Source organism: Doryrhamphus excisus, chromosome 8, assembly GCF_030265055.1.
Source record: "Doryrhamphus excisus isolate RoL2022-K1 chromosome 8, RoL_Dexc_1.0, whole genome shotgun sequence".
In the NCBI taxonomy this organism is placed as follows: domain Eukaryota; kingdom Metazoa; phylum Chordata; class Actinopteri; order Syngnathiformes; family Syngnathidae; genus Doryrhamphus; species Doryrhamphus excisus.
In genome coordinates, this window is record NC_080473.1 from 6978195 (window position 1) to 6991856 (window position 13662).

A 13662-nucleotide genomic window follows, 5' to 3' on the forward strand; every position below is an offset into this window, starting at 1 on the left:
ACCAAGCTTTACTTTGCTGGGATGGCCAACGGTGAATCAGGAAGGGAGCCTAATGTCTGATGTCCGCCTGATGTTGTCGTATGTCTACAGCAGGGGTCTCAAACTCAATTTACCTGGGGGCCACTGGAGCTAGGGTCTGGGTGAGACTGGGCCGCATCAGGTTTTCCAAAAAAAAAAAAAAAACGCATTTATTAAAAACTGAAAAATGAATAAACTTTGCTTTGGTTCCGATTTTCTACAAGAAAAGCTCTGATAAAACATTCCACTGTTCTCAAATATCTTAATTTTTATTTTTCTACACAAAATAAGATGAAAAATAAATTAACAAATCAAGAATAAAGAAAATCAATCAATCAGTAATAAATATAATAATAATAATAAAACGGCAAATAATAAAAACTTAAGAAACCACATATTGTTGATGGGTAGACAATTTTTTTTTTTTCTAAAATGAACAAAGCATTATTAGAGCCCTGTAGACATGACAAAACACGACTATAGTCACATTTATACTCTTTTCATTTACAACATATTGCGCAACTGCAGGGTCTTGAGACACATGCTAACTCGCAAACTAGAGAGCTAGCAACCTAAACGGTAGCCTTCAAGTTATTTCCTTTAAACTTAAATAGCCAAAATCTTACCACTTCCACACGGATAGGGAGGATAACTATTATCAGTTATTTAACCTTTAACATGAACATTAATCAAACATAATAATTTTTACAGCAGCCATATCAAACTTGCGCAGGGCGCACTAACTTAAACTTTCATATCAAGGCGGGGGCCTAAACTAGCGTCCTGCGGGCCACATTTGGCCCGCGGGCCGCGTGTTTGAGACCCCTGGTCTACAGAGTGACGTTTCTGACGTGGGGCTATCAGCGTGGTGGGCACACCTAGCCTACGGTTTCGCCAAGGGATGTCCCATAATGTCGTGATGCATGTGATGCAGGACTATGTAAAGCTGCTTAATTGTTCAACAATGGCCCAAAAACAAACAAAGCAACAGCAGCTGTAATAAATATGCTAATGAAGCACAATTAAGCTTTTATCAGAATTTGCATCCCTTGCGTTCACAGGCCCGGCACACACTGCAGTTGAGTAGACACCCAATATACTATATACTAATATACTAATATATACTAATATACTATATACAATAGTATACAATATACAATATTACTCATTAAAAGAGGGCCTACTTTTACGAGTGAAAAAGAGGAACCAGTCCCAACTGCACCAGGACTAAGCGAGGCCCACCCCTGGGTTTATACTTCTCCATCATCCCAGCAGACTATTCCGCTGATCCCCTTGACTCTTTATTGGCTCCGGACACCAACCTTCCCAGTAGCTTATTTGTGTCATGTGACCCACGTGCAAACAGCTGGAGTCACTCCAGGCTCCGTGCTGACCCCTTATGGCGCCGTGCCGGGGCCACAGCTGGTCTGTGTCTTAATCCAGATGTGGAAGGAGCTCATATTTGTCTAGCGGGACTCCCAAAGCGCCATGTGCGGCACGGCGAGCTCCAACAGGGAATGAAGCTCAGTCAGGCCTCTTAATTACAAGCGCTGGCAGCATCTCCTCAATGTTTTTCAGACGGACACTCTGAGACTTTAAGACTGTTGCCATGTCCTTGGGTCACCTTCTCCATCACTTCAGGCTCTCATAAAGTAGCCTCCGGGTTGGGGGTGCACTTATTGCAAAATGTCTTTTCTCGATATACAGCACACACAATCCAGGCTGCACCGTTTGCAGTCTGTTTTATATTGCTATGATATAGGTTTCACCCGGGGGGGTCATTTCAAGGTACATTTTACACAACCCCCCGCGCGTCTGCGCTCCGTGACTAAAAGTAAAATGTGTGTAAAAGTTACCCGGTAATAGCAGAGAAAGTTTGTGCAATTCAACCATTCATTCTTTCATTTTGTACCGCTTATCCTCACGAGGGTTGGGGAGGTGCTGGAGCCTATCCCAGCTGTCTTCGGGCGAGAGGCGGGATACACCCTGGACTGGTAGCCAGCTAATCACAGAGCACATATAGACAAACAAGCATTCCCACCCACATTCATACATATGGAATATTTGGAGTGGCCAATGAAGCTAACATGTTTTTGGAATGGGAGAGGAAAGCGGAGTACCCGGAGAAAAGCCCCCCACGCATGGGGAGAACATGCAAACTCCATACAGAGATGGCCAATATTCCAAATTCATGAACATAATAAGGTTGATGTTTCTTAAATGTGAAGGAGTGGGGGCATTGGGGCATTGGGGGCATACACCATTTGAAGAACAAACACTTGACAGGTGAGTTTGAGGCTTGCAGTGTGATCCTCAGTCAAACGGCAGCTAACGCGGCCAAAACACTAGACAGCACCTGCCCATACGAGCGTGGCAGTCAGAAGGCTGAGCCAGTAACCCCCCCCCCCAGTTAAATGAATTCATCAAGGAGATGACCAGCCTTCGTCAGCAGTGGAAGACGCCGGGTTGGACGGCTGTTCTCTCACTTGGAAGCCACCAAAGTCTGCTCAGGATGGCGGCACGAGATATGTTCAGTAAGATATGATTACTAAGTCAAACATGTTTAAGTCCTTTTTTCATATCAGCCAATAGCCAGAAATTCTGGGCCCATTGAAAAAAAAAAAAAACTTTTTAAGTAATTAATTCAAAATATCATGAGTAATTACCCATTTTTTGGTAATTAGGGGACCTTGGAATTGTGCTGCCTTTTCCTCCTCACACAGCATCCCTGATCAATATATATACGTATATATATATTTCTTATTCTTATATTTTTCTAATTATATGTAAAAATGATGGGCGGTCGAGTGGTTAGCGCGCAGACCTCACAGCTAGGAGACCAGGGTTCAATTCCACGCTCGGCCATCTCTGTGTGGAGTTTGCATGGTCTCCCCGTGCATGCGTGGGTTTTCTCCGGGTACTCCGGTTTCCTCCCACATTCCAAAAAACATGCTAGGTTAATTGGCGACTCCAAATTGTCCACAGGTATGAATGTGAGGGTGAATGGTTGTTTGTCTATATGTGCTCTGTGATTGGCTGGCCACCAGTCCAGGGTGTACCCCGCCTCTCGCCCGAAGACAGCTGGGATAGGCTCCAGCACCCCCGCGACCCTTGTGAGGAAAAGCGGTTGAAAATGAATGAATGAATGTAAAAATATGTGAAATACATTGGGGGACTTTTTTTAACAGTGGTACATATCATGTATTTCTGAATTACTACCAAGGTAGGCTGAATGAGACCTGTTTTTCACAAGAAAATCAAAAATGCAGAATAAAAAAGTATTTTAAAAAGTCTCCAGTATTGTCCATGGAGATGATGTTTGCTGAAATGTGACCTGTACCACTTGATCTTAATGGAGGGCAGTGATGGGTGTGGATTCAAAGGCTACTTGTCTCGTCCCGAAACCACAAGCCTAGAGGATGGAAGTATCAGCGGCCAAAGACGAAACCTGTATACAGGTTTTTATTTGCCGACTTTGACCGAGAAGACAATCACCTCTGCTGCTCATTCACCTCCGTCAGCCCTCCAAGGACACGCTGGGCGCAAGAACAGATTGGAGCAGGAGCCAGCGTTTAGCGTAATCTTCCTATGTTTAATTAGAGCAAGCGTGGTGGGCAGCTAAAGTGGGGAAAAACACATTATACCCGCCATCTGGTAGGGAGAAGGCCTGCTCCTCCCCGGTCTCGCAGTCATTAGCCTGACTCAAGTCTGAACATGACAGCAATTTATGCAACCTGCCACATTCAATACAGACACAGCCGCTTATGTTAGCCGTGACGAGGGCACGGTCGCACTTGGACTGGTCACCGTTGCTGGGAAGCAGAGCCCTCGAACCGCACGGTCAGATGGCAGAGTGAAGACGTTTGCCTAACACGTTCAATCGGGTATGACAACTAAAAGGTGGTACTTGACACAATATCAAAACATTCACTATTTCAGTCACTTGAAGCTTCAACAGCAAAGTCGCTCGGACATCATAGCTCACTGGTTGTTTTCCCAAGCACCACAAGGTGGCAGTGTAAGCATAGGATGACGACATGCTGTACAATCCCAACCTCCTCTCCACATGATGAACACATGATGGCATCCTTACACTACAAAGCTGAGCTACACTTTTAGGAAATGAAAAGTCCATGCTCTAATTGAATACCGTCTGAAATGTAGCAGATGTGGCAGTTATTGACCGACTGATTCCATTGGAAATCAGCTGAGGTTGGGAGGTTTTCCACATTGAATGTATCAGGTGTTTCCGTAAAGGCACTTTCATTTCAGGCTTTTTCTTCTTCACGTTATGACCAATATTTAGGACTTTTTAGAACCTCGGATAAAGTGCAGACTGATGTTGTAATATTCGCTCAGCTTGAACACAACCTCCTCAACAGTGAATGTGTTCTGAATGCCTTGGTGGCCTCAATGGACTGTCACCAAAAAAAAATCCAGCTGTACGTCTTCCAAGCAGCCTTGAAAGCAGCTTTCCTCATTCCTGTGTGTCAGAGTCTGGCGTGGGGGATTTGCGAGCAAGGGAACCTTGAGACTGTACTGATGTTCTAAAGTTTGGATGCCGAAAAAGGCCCATGCAGTAATGTTTGAGATGAGAAGCGCAGCAGATCAAATCTCAGTACACCAAGGGGGGGAATACTTCCTTCCTCTGAGTGGGCCTGATGTGGCGCCAAATTGGTCTGCAGCCAGCCAGCTCACAGTGTACTGGGAGGGAGCTACGTAAATGGATGGAGCCCGCAGTCAGAGTGTCAGGGTGTCCGTGCTAGCTGGCTGGCTGTTTTGCTGGTCACCTGGGGGGGGTTCAATCTTTGATTGGAAAATCACAAAGCCATACATACGGTCACTTACGGACACACATAGTGTTGTTTTAATGACTTCAAATGCAGAAATGCAGCGTGTACCCTTGACATATTTGGTCATGGAAGGCAAGGCCGCAGTTTGTTGAGTAGTTGTACTGCTTGTTGAACAAACCAGAGATGTGCTTGGTTGGATAAACCCTTGTTTAGCGCAGTTAATTTGTTCCATACCCGACTGTGATAAGAGAATTTCTGCAAAGTAGGAATGTGGAATGGTTTTGTAGTTGGAGCATAGAAAATCAATTTACAACCTTCAAAATACTGTTTTTAGCATTATAAGAGTCCGCTAGCCATGAAATAGCACCCCTATAGTCACTTTTAAACGTGTTTTACCCAATATAGTAGATATACTAATAGAAAATATGAAATTTTAGACATAAATAAGACATAACAGGCTCACATGTTAGCATTGACAGCACACTTCGTGTGGTGGCTGTTGTCTCATTAGTGTAACACAACACCTATAGGTGTTATGTTGACCAATGCTACTTTAATGGCATTTGTGGTTAAGGAGAGACAGTCGCTTTATTAACAAAAAGAGAACACGCATGGACACAGGAGCTGTTGTCGGCCACAACTCACGCCAGTCACTCTCCGGCAAAGTCACCGCTCTCGAGACGGCTGACACTCAGTAAGCTGACGTCACCCACATCCGGTTCCAGACCCCGCTCCTTAAAGGCTCACACAACAAGCCCCAGATATCACACCACATATGAAGTCTTCTAAATACGTAACCGAGCGTCCATCGTACACACAATGAACTTCAGATTCCGATATCTGAAGAGTTTGCAGCTAGCAGCAGCGGTGCTCCTGGAGGGATTGGTGTAGGTATACTCACAGCTCAGGTTGATCAAATGCAGAATTGAGGTTTTGTGCCATTCATGTGAAAATAAAATGGTCTGTATAGTGAATACATGGAAGATTTATATCCCGGTTGCAAACCACTATCTATAAAATCTAGAATGGAAATTAAAATTGTCGCTCACCAAAGCTCCAACCGTTCGAGCGCCATTGTATCTGAAAGCACTCGCAGTGCCTTATCAGCCCACTAGGACTACCTAAACCCACGATTCAGACCTACTGGAGATTCCCTGAATGTGAGGCAGAGCCTTCAGCTTTCAGGTTCCTCTCTTGTGAAACCATCTTACAGATTCAATCTGAAGGGGCAGATAGCCTCTCGGTATTTAAGAACTAGTATCTGACATCTATCTGATCTGATCCATCTGACCCATCTGACAAAGCCTTCAGTGAGGACCAACCCAGAACTGGCATGGGTCACCCTTTGGTTAAATGCCAGGAACAGGGAACAGGAACATGGAACACATCTCGCTACCAAAGCCAGAAGTCCAATGTCTGGCCCTGGGACTCGTTTATTGGTTGGAGGCATATTTGAAAAATAAACAGGCCCTCGTTACAAAGAAAGGTCGTCTTAGTATGTACTGCCTTGCAGCTTCTTGTTTGGTAATTCTGCAACTAAAGGTAATTCTATCCAAAAAAACAAGTGAATGGTAGTGGAATGTTATTTTAAGCAATGATGGTGGTCATCTGAAGGTCCTGACTCCGCCCACACACACCACAAACACAGCCCAATTTCGTTCCAGTAAAAGTGCAATCTCCTCAGAAAAGACTAGCTTTGATCTGTGCATCATTTCAAAGTACCGGTCTTACTCATCTCAGCCGGTAATCATTCTCAACGGTCCCTCTTTGAAATGTTATTTGAAACAAGGAATAGTTTGGTACAGTCTGTTTGAAAGCACACAGAAAGTCTCATCTGTCAGCTGGCAGACTTTATTTGTTGTCGGGTGCTGAGAGACGATTGCTTTGGATGCCAAATGATCGGACACAGATGCGGTACGAGACTTTTCAACAACTTCCCATCACGACCTTTCCTCTGAGCCTACAAACTGTCAAGCCATCTCGGCCATCTTGGCTGTCAAAGCAAGCCGGTGTCATTCACACATCCAGCTAGGAGGCATCTCTGGAGATGCCCCAACCTCGCCGTACCTGACAAAGACCAGGTTCAGTTTGGTCTCCGAGGCCTCATGACCCCACCTCCTATGGACAACAACAGCCTCATTCACTGCACCTCTGCTGACCTCATTGTCTCTTTGTGAAGGGAAAATCCAGAGTTGCATTCTGTTAAATGGTCCAACTCCGGACAACCGCCTCACAGTCCACTCTAGCCCGGCCACGGGACTCCAGATGAGCGCGCACATTGGGGGCACTCACTTGCGACAGCGCACGCAAACAAAATGGTAAGAAAATAGACTTCCTCGCTCACTTTCCATTCCACTGTTGTCAGCATCAGGATAAACATTTTGCATGCTTGCTATTGGAAGTGCATGTGGAATGACCAAATCTGCACTCTATTGTTTTGAGTTCCACGCTGGTTCCAGTGGTGACAATAACATACTAGCTCCACTTAAGTGCTGTAATTACACAAGAGAGCAGGTGGTGGCGATGGAAATGGGAATCAAATTGTTTGCCTAGCACATAGAGCTACTTTCATTCCAAGCATCTTCATACTGGCAATGTGCTTATCACAGAAAACATCTGCTACAAAGGAGCGGTAGGCCTGCGATACGATAAAAAATATTCACGCTGCCACCTGAACAACAATAAAATCATTAGGAACAGGGGCTAATGATAATGGCCTGACTGACGTTGTGACAGAGTCCTGATGGAGACACATCATCAGTGATTGAGAACACGGCTGCCATCAGCCAGCCCTTCCGCTCAGAGGCGGCAGCAACGGTGGAACAAAGCCAGGGAGTGCAGAGCTGCTTGAAAGGCTTTCAGAACACACCTCACAGTAAGTGCCTGTCACGACGCCTGATCACCACCCAACAACCTGGAGCAGCTAAAAGTTAATGGGGCGCCAACTTTGATGGCGTACTGACAATGTAGCGATTGGTGCAGGAGTACCTAATATCTTTGCCTGAAAAAAAGGCCTTACCAACCGGAATGACATGGATGTTTTCTCATGAAATATCTCTAAGCTGCTATGCAATATTAATCAGTTACTCTAGCTCAGAGGTTGGTGAGGCTGCTGGCAGCCGTGTGTGCACTTGGACTCCTGGGAGGCTTGGCTGTCGGGGTCTGGTTTTTAGGTGAGTGGAATTGAATAAGAAATCAGCTTTTCAGGGAGTGTAATTGTACAATATATATATATATATATATATATATATATATATATATATATATATATATATATATATATATATATATATATATATATATATATATATGAAAGGAGGGAAACTGAGCTGCTCATCGTTACAAATAAACCACCTACACACTCGCATAAGGATGATGATAACCGGAATCTGTCCCTACTGTCCCAATCCTAAAAGACGCTTTCTTTGTGCACTCGACTAGCATGTTAGGTTAATATTTGGCAAAAACCGAAGACAACAAAACCTGGTGCATACGAATACCGATCAATAATAGCTAATCAATAATGTTTATTGCTGACTGTTTGTAAATTTGATCTACTAGGATTGGGTGATATTTTCTATGTACCGGTATACCGGTATAGATACTTGCCATGGTAAGAAAATGACCGGTATCATGATAAAACGTAAATAAGCCGAGTCGTTGACTGCGTTCTATGGCGGGTATCTACAATGAAGGAGATGCTGTTGTCGTGAAGAAAAAGGAACGTTCGTGCATGCAAGTATTTACTCCGCAGACTACTCAGTCATGGCACAAAATCATTGTAAACACCGCACAATCCCCTCCCAGCCGAAACAGGTCGAATTGGCGATAAACGCCAGCGAAAGTTGGCCGAGCCTCATCTTAGAGAGCATAAGTGGAAGCTAGCAGGGTTAGCTTGTGTGCAAGTAGCTCGTCTTAGCTGTAATTACACATTCTCCACACACTTCCGTGATCGTCCTTCAAAATAAGAGCGCCGTTTGCCCTATTTCTGCCTAAACAAAGCAAGAGTGTCATGTAAAATATCAGGTGGCATTTCATGGGTGACTACATATTCCTTCATGACAAGCACAGGCATGACGGTTTGTCTGGCTTCAGGTTTGTAGCTTTTTATGCAAGACTCTGCTGAATCAAAATTTGATATCGTTTTATATGGTCATATTGTGATACATCCTAAAAATATCGGGTACAGGTCCATATCGCCCAACCCTACAATCTACGGTAATTGAATTGCAGAATTGACTAGCCATTTTGTCCTTGTGTAAGAAACCTTTCATGACCATTGGTCCATTCCTGACTACCCAGCTATGTCTCCCAACACATAGTCAAGCTTCTCCTGAGGCCGTCGTCCTCTCATCGTCCAGTGGGACTCGGGGACACAAAGGAGACGCCATTTTGCAACATGACAGAGGACACTTCCATCTCCGACCCCAGGAAAGGTCTGTGTTACCTCCCTTTTTACGCTAGTCATTGGAGGCAAGATTCTGTTTCATTGTTAATAAGGAAGAAAGAGGAAGCTGCAGAAAAGGGCAGCCAGGGTTCTTCATCAAAGCGGGTCACGCTTCAGCTCTGAAGTGAATTTGAGTAGAAAATTACCATTCAAAAGCTGATTTTTTTCCTTTTGACTCAGGAGACTTGGCCATTGACGGGCATGGAAACATGCCATAATTATCTGTGCTTACTTGACCACATTAGCATATAGCACTTTTACTGCTGTCTTCAATCAATTTACACTGGTGGAGGGTTCATCACACGTCGGCCTGCAAAGGGAGGGATTTTCAATCAATCAGGTTCAGTGTTTTACAGGATCAGTCCAGAGAACTCCCTGCTGGAGATCCAGCTGGGAACGCTGCCCAGCTGGTTGCCAGTGTGCTATGAAAGGTGGAACTCTTCTCTGGGAACGCTGGTGTGCAGGCAGCTGGGTTATCTGAGGTACGTCTGCTCCTGTCGGTGCCATCTCATTACTGAACTCGCCGCTCTTAAGACAGTCGTGCGCGGCCTCACAAGCCTACCTTTCAAGCTTCAAATTGCCTGGAGGCTTCATTATGGGCTCACAGTTCGTGTTAAAATGAGAACGTAGAAACATCTAACAAGAAGGTGAAGCATTAGACCTCCACTCTTAATGCACGCAGTGCCTCAATCACCCAGTCTGTCATACATTTGACCAAAAAAGCAGCCATTCACTGTCCCCAATGGGGAGGAAAACTCGGTCTTCGTCATGTGGACTTGGTGCAGTATTGTAATGACATTTGGCCAACATCACAGCTCCATCTATCCGGCCTGGTTGACCTTTTTTCATTTATTATGTATTGAAAGGGGACCTATTAGGCTCATTTTTCTATAGAGCAGCTACACATAATAACCAGCACTCTAAGCTTTCTAGTTCTTCCAGAATCTCCACCTATTCAGCTGTATGTCTTTGGATTTCGTGGTTCCAGCAAAAACGGTCCGTTTTAATGTATTAAAAGGCCCGCCTCCAGACATGCCTACTAAGCTGTGGTTGGTCACACTCCCAAGTGCATAGAAACACTTCCGGTTTGTGTCGCTAACTTTATAGTAGTAGATAAACGGTATAGTGGTGAGTCCTGTGTGAAATGCCCTCGACAGATGAAAATGCATTTCTTTTTATGGTAGGGAATCAGGAACTCCAACCACTTGTGCCTGATGGTGGTGTCTTTAGGAATTGGAAACAAATGTGGCTTTGCTAGCAAGTCATATCCAAGGCGGATATGAGGAGGAAGGAAGGAAGGAGGCAGAGCTTGGGGGAGGGCAGAGACACCCATATAAGGAAGTCCACCCCTCTGTGACATCACAAAGGGACAGTTTTACCACGCCTTCTGAAAGCTGGCATTCAGAGACATCCCAAACTTCTTGCAGGGCTCACATCCAAATGCCCAAACGTCATGATCTGAAACCTTGGTAATGTTTAACACCAGAATACAACATTCAAACTACATTTATCGGTCAAAAAAGGGAGAATGTGCAACCACATTCATCTGTACAAAAAGGAGGGATGACTTAGAGCAGTTTTAGCTATAGCTGTAGGACTAGTTTGCTGCTGCAAAAACAAAGCCCTCAAAGGGGGCGTTTCACATCATATTATTCTGCTTTTGGGCAAAAATGTAGTTCACACAAGAAGAGCACGTAATTGTTATGGAGCGTTATGTGTTTAAAAATATTATCATTGCCAAAACCAACATTTCCACCGCCAATGGGGAAGGGAGAACTGCTGGCAGAAATGTGCTGAGCGTGTACATTTGCAAGTTAACACTGATTATTATTCTACATCCTTAGTGTTTTCATTTCTGCAAGCTCAACATTATGCAACTTTTCGATATCAAGCCTTATCTATTTAAAAAAAATCACCTGCAGCAACTACTGTCTCTTTTCATCTTTGAAATATGTCATATTTTACTGATCTCAAGCTTGGCTTTAGACTCGACACACCTCACTAGCCCACTAAACTCGATTCCTTATCCTCCGATCCACTAAAAAAGGCCAAAATCATCCAGACATCTGGCATGGTTACAAAGTTTAAGCATACATTGAAATGCATCTGTAAATGTAAGGTTGATTGAATGAAAGCCTACAATATGAGGATGTTGTTGTCACTGTGCATTTGTATTTGCTGTAATTCCAGGCTGACCAAGCATAAAGGAGTCAATCTGACGGACATCGGGCCTAATTATACGGATGGCTTTTTCCAGATAAGCCCAGGACACGGGGGGAGTCTGGAAAACATGTGGCAATTCAGGTAACGTCTCACAGCGATGAAGATAAAGTTGCGGCATGGAAACGTGGACTATCCATCATCAGTTAGTTCCCTTTCATTTAGGCGGAGCTGCAACACTGATAAGGTTATCGCTTTGCAGTGTTTCGGTGAGAACTTTCAACTCGACGTCATTCGTGTCCGACGTGATCCCCGCTAATGAATGGCTGCGCTTGCAGAGTGCGGCACACGAGCCAAGCTGCCCAGGATAATTGGGGGAGTCGAGGCCACGCCGGGTAGGTGGCCCTGGCAGGTCAGCCTCTCCTATGGCAACCGCCACACCTGCGGAGGCTCCATCATCGCCAGTCAATGGATAGTAACAGCTGCTCATTGTGTGCACAAGTAAGAACTTTAGCAGCACCAAAAGGTCAGAGTCAGTCTGCAGCGGGCTGGAAAAAAGTCATGCCACACAACACAGATGACAATTGTTCCTTTCAGGCTCTGACTCCTGCTCATTTCTTGAAATGTCAGCTACAGGCTGCCTCAGGTATCCAGCTGGGCGGTCTACACCGGTCTCGTCATGCGAAACTCTGCAAACATGACGGAGCACACGGGGCATGCCGTGGACAAGATCATCTACAACAAGAATTACAACCACGTGAGCCATGACAGCGACATCGCCTTGATGAAGCTGCGGACACCTCTTCATTTCTCAGGTAGCAACCTCCTGCGAGATCTTAGCCGTGGAAAATAACAATGGTGTTGTCAGGAGGGAGTTGAACCTGCGCTCAAGGCTTAGATGCAAAATCAATGTACTATAAACTTGAGTGCTAAAATGTAAGCAACTTAAAAAACCATCCTTGCTTTCGCCGTGCAGATTAGTTAACAGCTCATTGCACGCAATTCAATAGAAATATTCTATACAAGGGTGTCCAAAGTGCAGCCCGGGAGCCATTTGTGGCCTGAAGTTGTTGTTTTTTTTTGGCACATTCTAAAAAAAAACTAGTATCAAAATATTAAAAGAAAAAAGTTGTCATTTTATGAGAATAATGTAATATTATGATGAAGTTTTCCACCTCCAAGACACTTTTATGGATTTGTGGGTGCAAAATGACAACAAAATAAAGCCAATGTGAGGTTTAAGAAGTAATGGTTCATCCTCGTCTAAATCAACCTCCAATGCTTGCCACGCGTAGTAAAAGAATGGACAATAACATCAATGAAAATGACACATACTGTATGTAGGCGTTGACGTGACACTTTTCTGCTAAATTTTAACCTCCCGTACCCCCTTCCCCGCCTGCATTAGACACCGTTAGGCCCGTTTGTTTGCCCAAGTACGACTACGACCCACCTGGAGGTACACAGTGCTGGATCTCTGGCTGGGGATACACACAACCTGACGGCGGTACGACTGGCGATTGCACACATCCTGTGTTCCTGCGTTCCGAGCATACCGGCAGAGCAGCCATGGCGTGTGTTGTCTCTCTTAGTTCACTCATCAGATATCCTGAAAGAGGCCCCCGTTCCCATCATCAGCACCAACAAATGCAACAGCTCCTGCATGTACAATGGACAGATCACACCGAGGATGCTCTGCGCCGGATACATGGAGGGGAAAGTGGATGCGTGTCAGGTGAGATGTGCGAGTCTGACTATACCTTGCAAAAACGTTTTGGAATGTTGTTGGTCAGAATGAAGACTGGAGCCATCTGTCAACATTGGTATTCAACATCGGTGTAGGGGGACAGTGGCGGTCCTTTGGTGTGCCAGGATGACGTGTGGAGGTTAATGGGGGTCGTCAGCTGGGGCAATGGCTGCGCCGAGCCCAACCACCCTGGAGTTTACACCAAAGTGGCTGAATTTCTTGGCTGGATCTATGAGATGATGGAGGTAGAGTCACATATCAGTTTATCAGTTATCATTTGTGTACATTACATTTCAGGGTCACATGTTATAACACTCATTTGACCTGCTTTCTAATGCAATATTTTACAGAATCACTGAGACAAGAAATGCAAGCTGGGAGGCAATTCAGCAGTCACATTTTTACAGCATATTTCATGTCAACTTTCAGATCAGCCTGAACGCATCGCGATTCATGTTATGTTGTCCCTTCCTTTGAATGTACCAAATAAAAAGTCT

General features: G+C 44.8%; 1 protein-coding gene and 1 long non-coding RNA gene across 5 annotated transcripts in view; one reads left to right on the top strand and one right to left on the bottom strand.

Moving 5' to 3' along the window:
* Positions 1-13662, bottom strand: part of LOC131134656 (uncharacterized) — a 61745-nt gene that overhangs the window by 47437 nt on the left and 646 nt on the right. For 2 of the 3 annotated variants that reach the window (XR_009131441.1, XR_009131440.1), the window contains exons 2-3: positions 13179-13394; positions 12872-13027 (exon numbers count right to left, since the gene is read on the bottom strand). This is a non-coding gene — a long non-coding RNA (uncharacterized LOC131134656). Of the gene's footprint in view, positions 1-12871; positions 13078-13178; positions 13395-13662 lie in introns of all 3 variants that reach the window. The other variant, XR_009131442.1, reaches the window with a different exon arrangement.
* On the top strand, positions 6542-13649 carry tmprss5 (transmembrane serine protease 5). 2 transcript variants are annotated; one of them, XM_058080151.1, is made up of 13 exons: positions 6542-7129; positions 7548-7686; positions 7895-7984; positions 9134-9247; positions 9605-9740; positions 11449-11562; positions 11644-11687; positions 11757-11919; positions 12049-12233; positions 12827-12925; positions 13011-13153; positions 13261-13410; positions 13516-13649. In XM_058080151.1, exons 1-13 carry the CDS (start codon positions 7127-7129, stop codon positions 13522-13524), a joined length of 1389 nt encoding a protein of 462 aa, XP_057936134.1. In that variant the 5' UTR covers positions 6542-7126; the 3' UTR covers positions 13525-13649. The 2 variants fall into 2 exon arrangements, with proteins under 2 accessions (XP_057936134.1, XP_057936135.1); XM_058080152.1 differs by lacking the exons at positions 6542-7129; positions 7548-7686 and having other exon boundaries at positions 7814-7984; positions 9114-9247.

Bases quoted from the DNA above. Each gene is read 5' to 3' on its own strand.
- tmprss5 (XM_058080151.1), top strand. The intron at 7,985-9,133 runs GTGAGTGGAATT...CCCAACACATAG, and splicing joins TGTCGGGGTCTGGTTTTTAG to TCAAGCTTCTCCTGAGGCCG. The intron at 12,926-13,010 runs GTACGACTGGCG...TGTCTCTCTTAG, and splicing joins ATACACACAACCTGACGGCG to TTCACTCATCAGATATCCTG.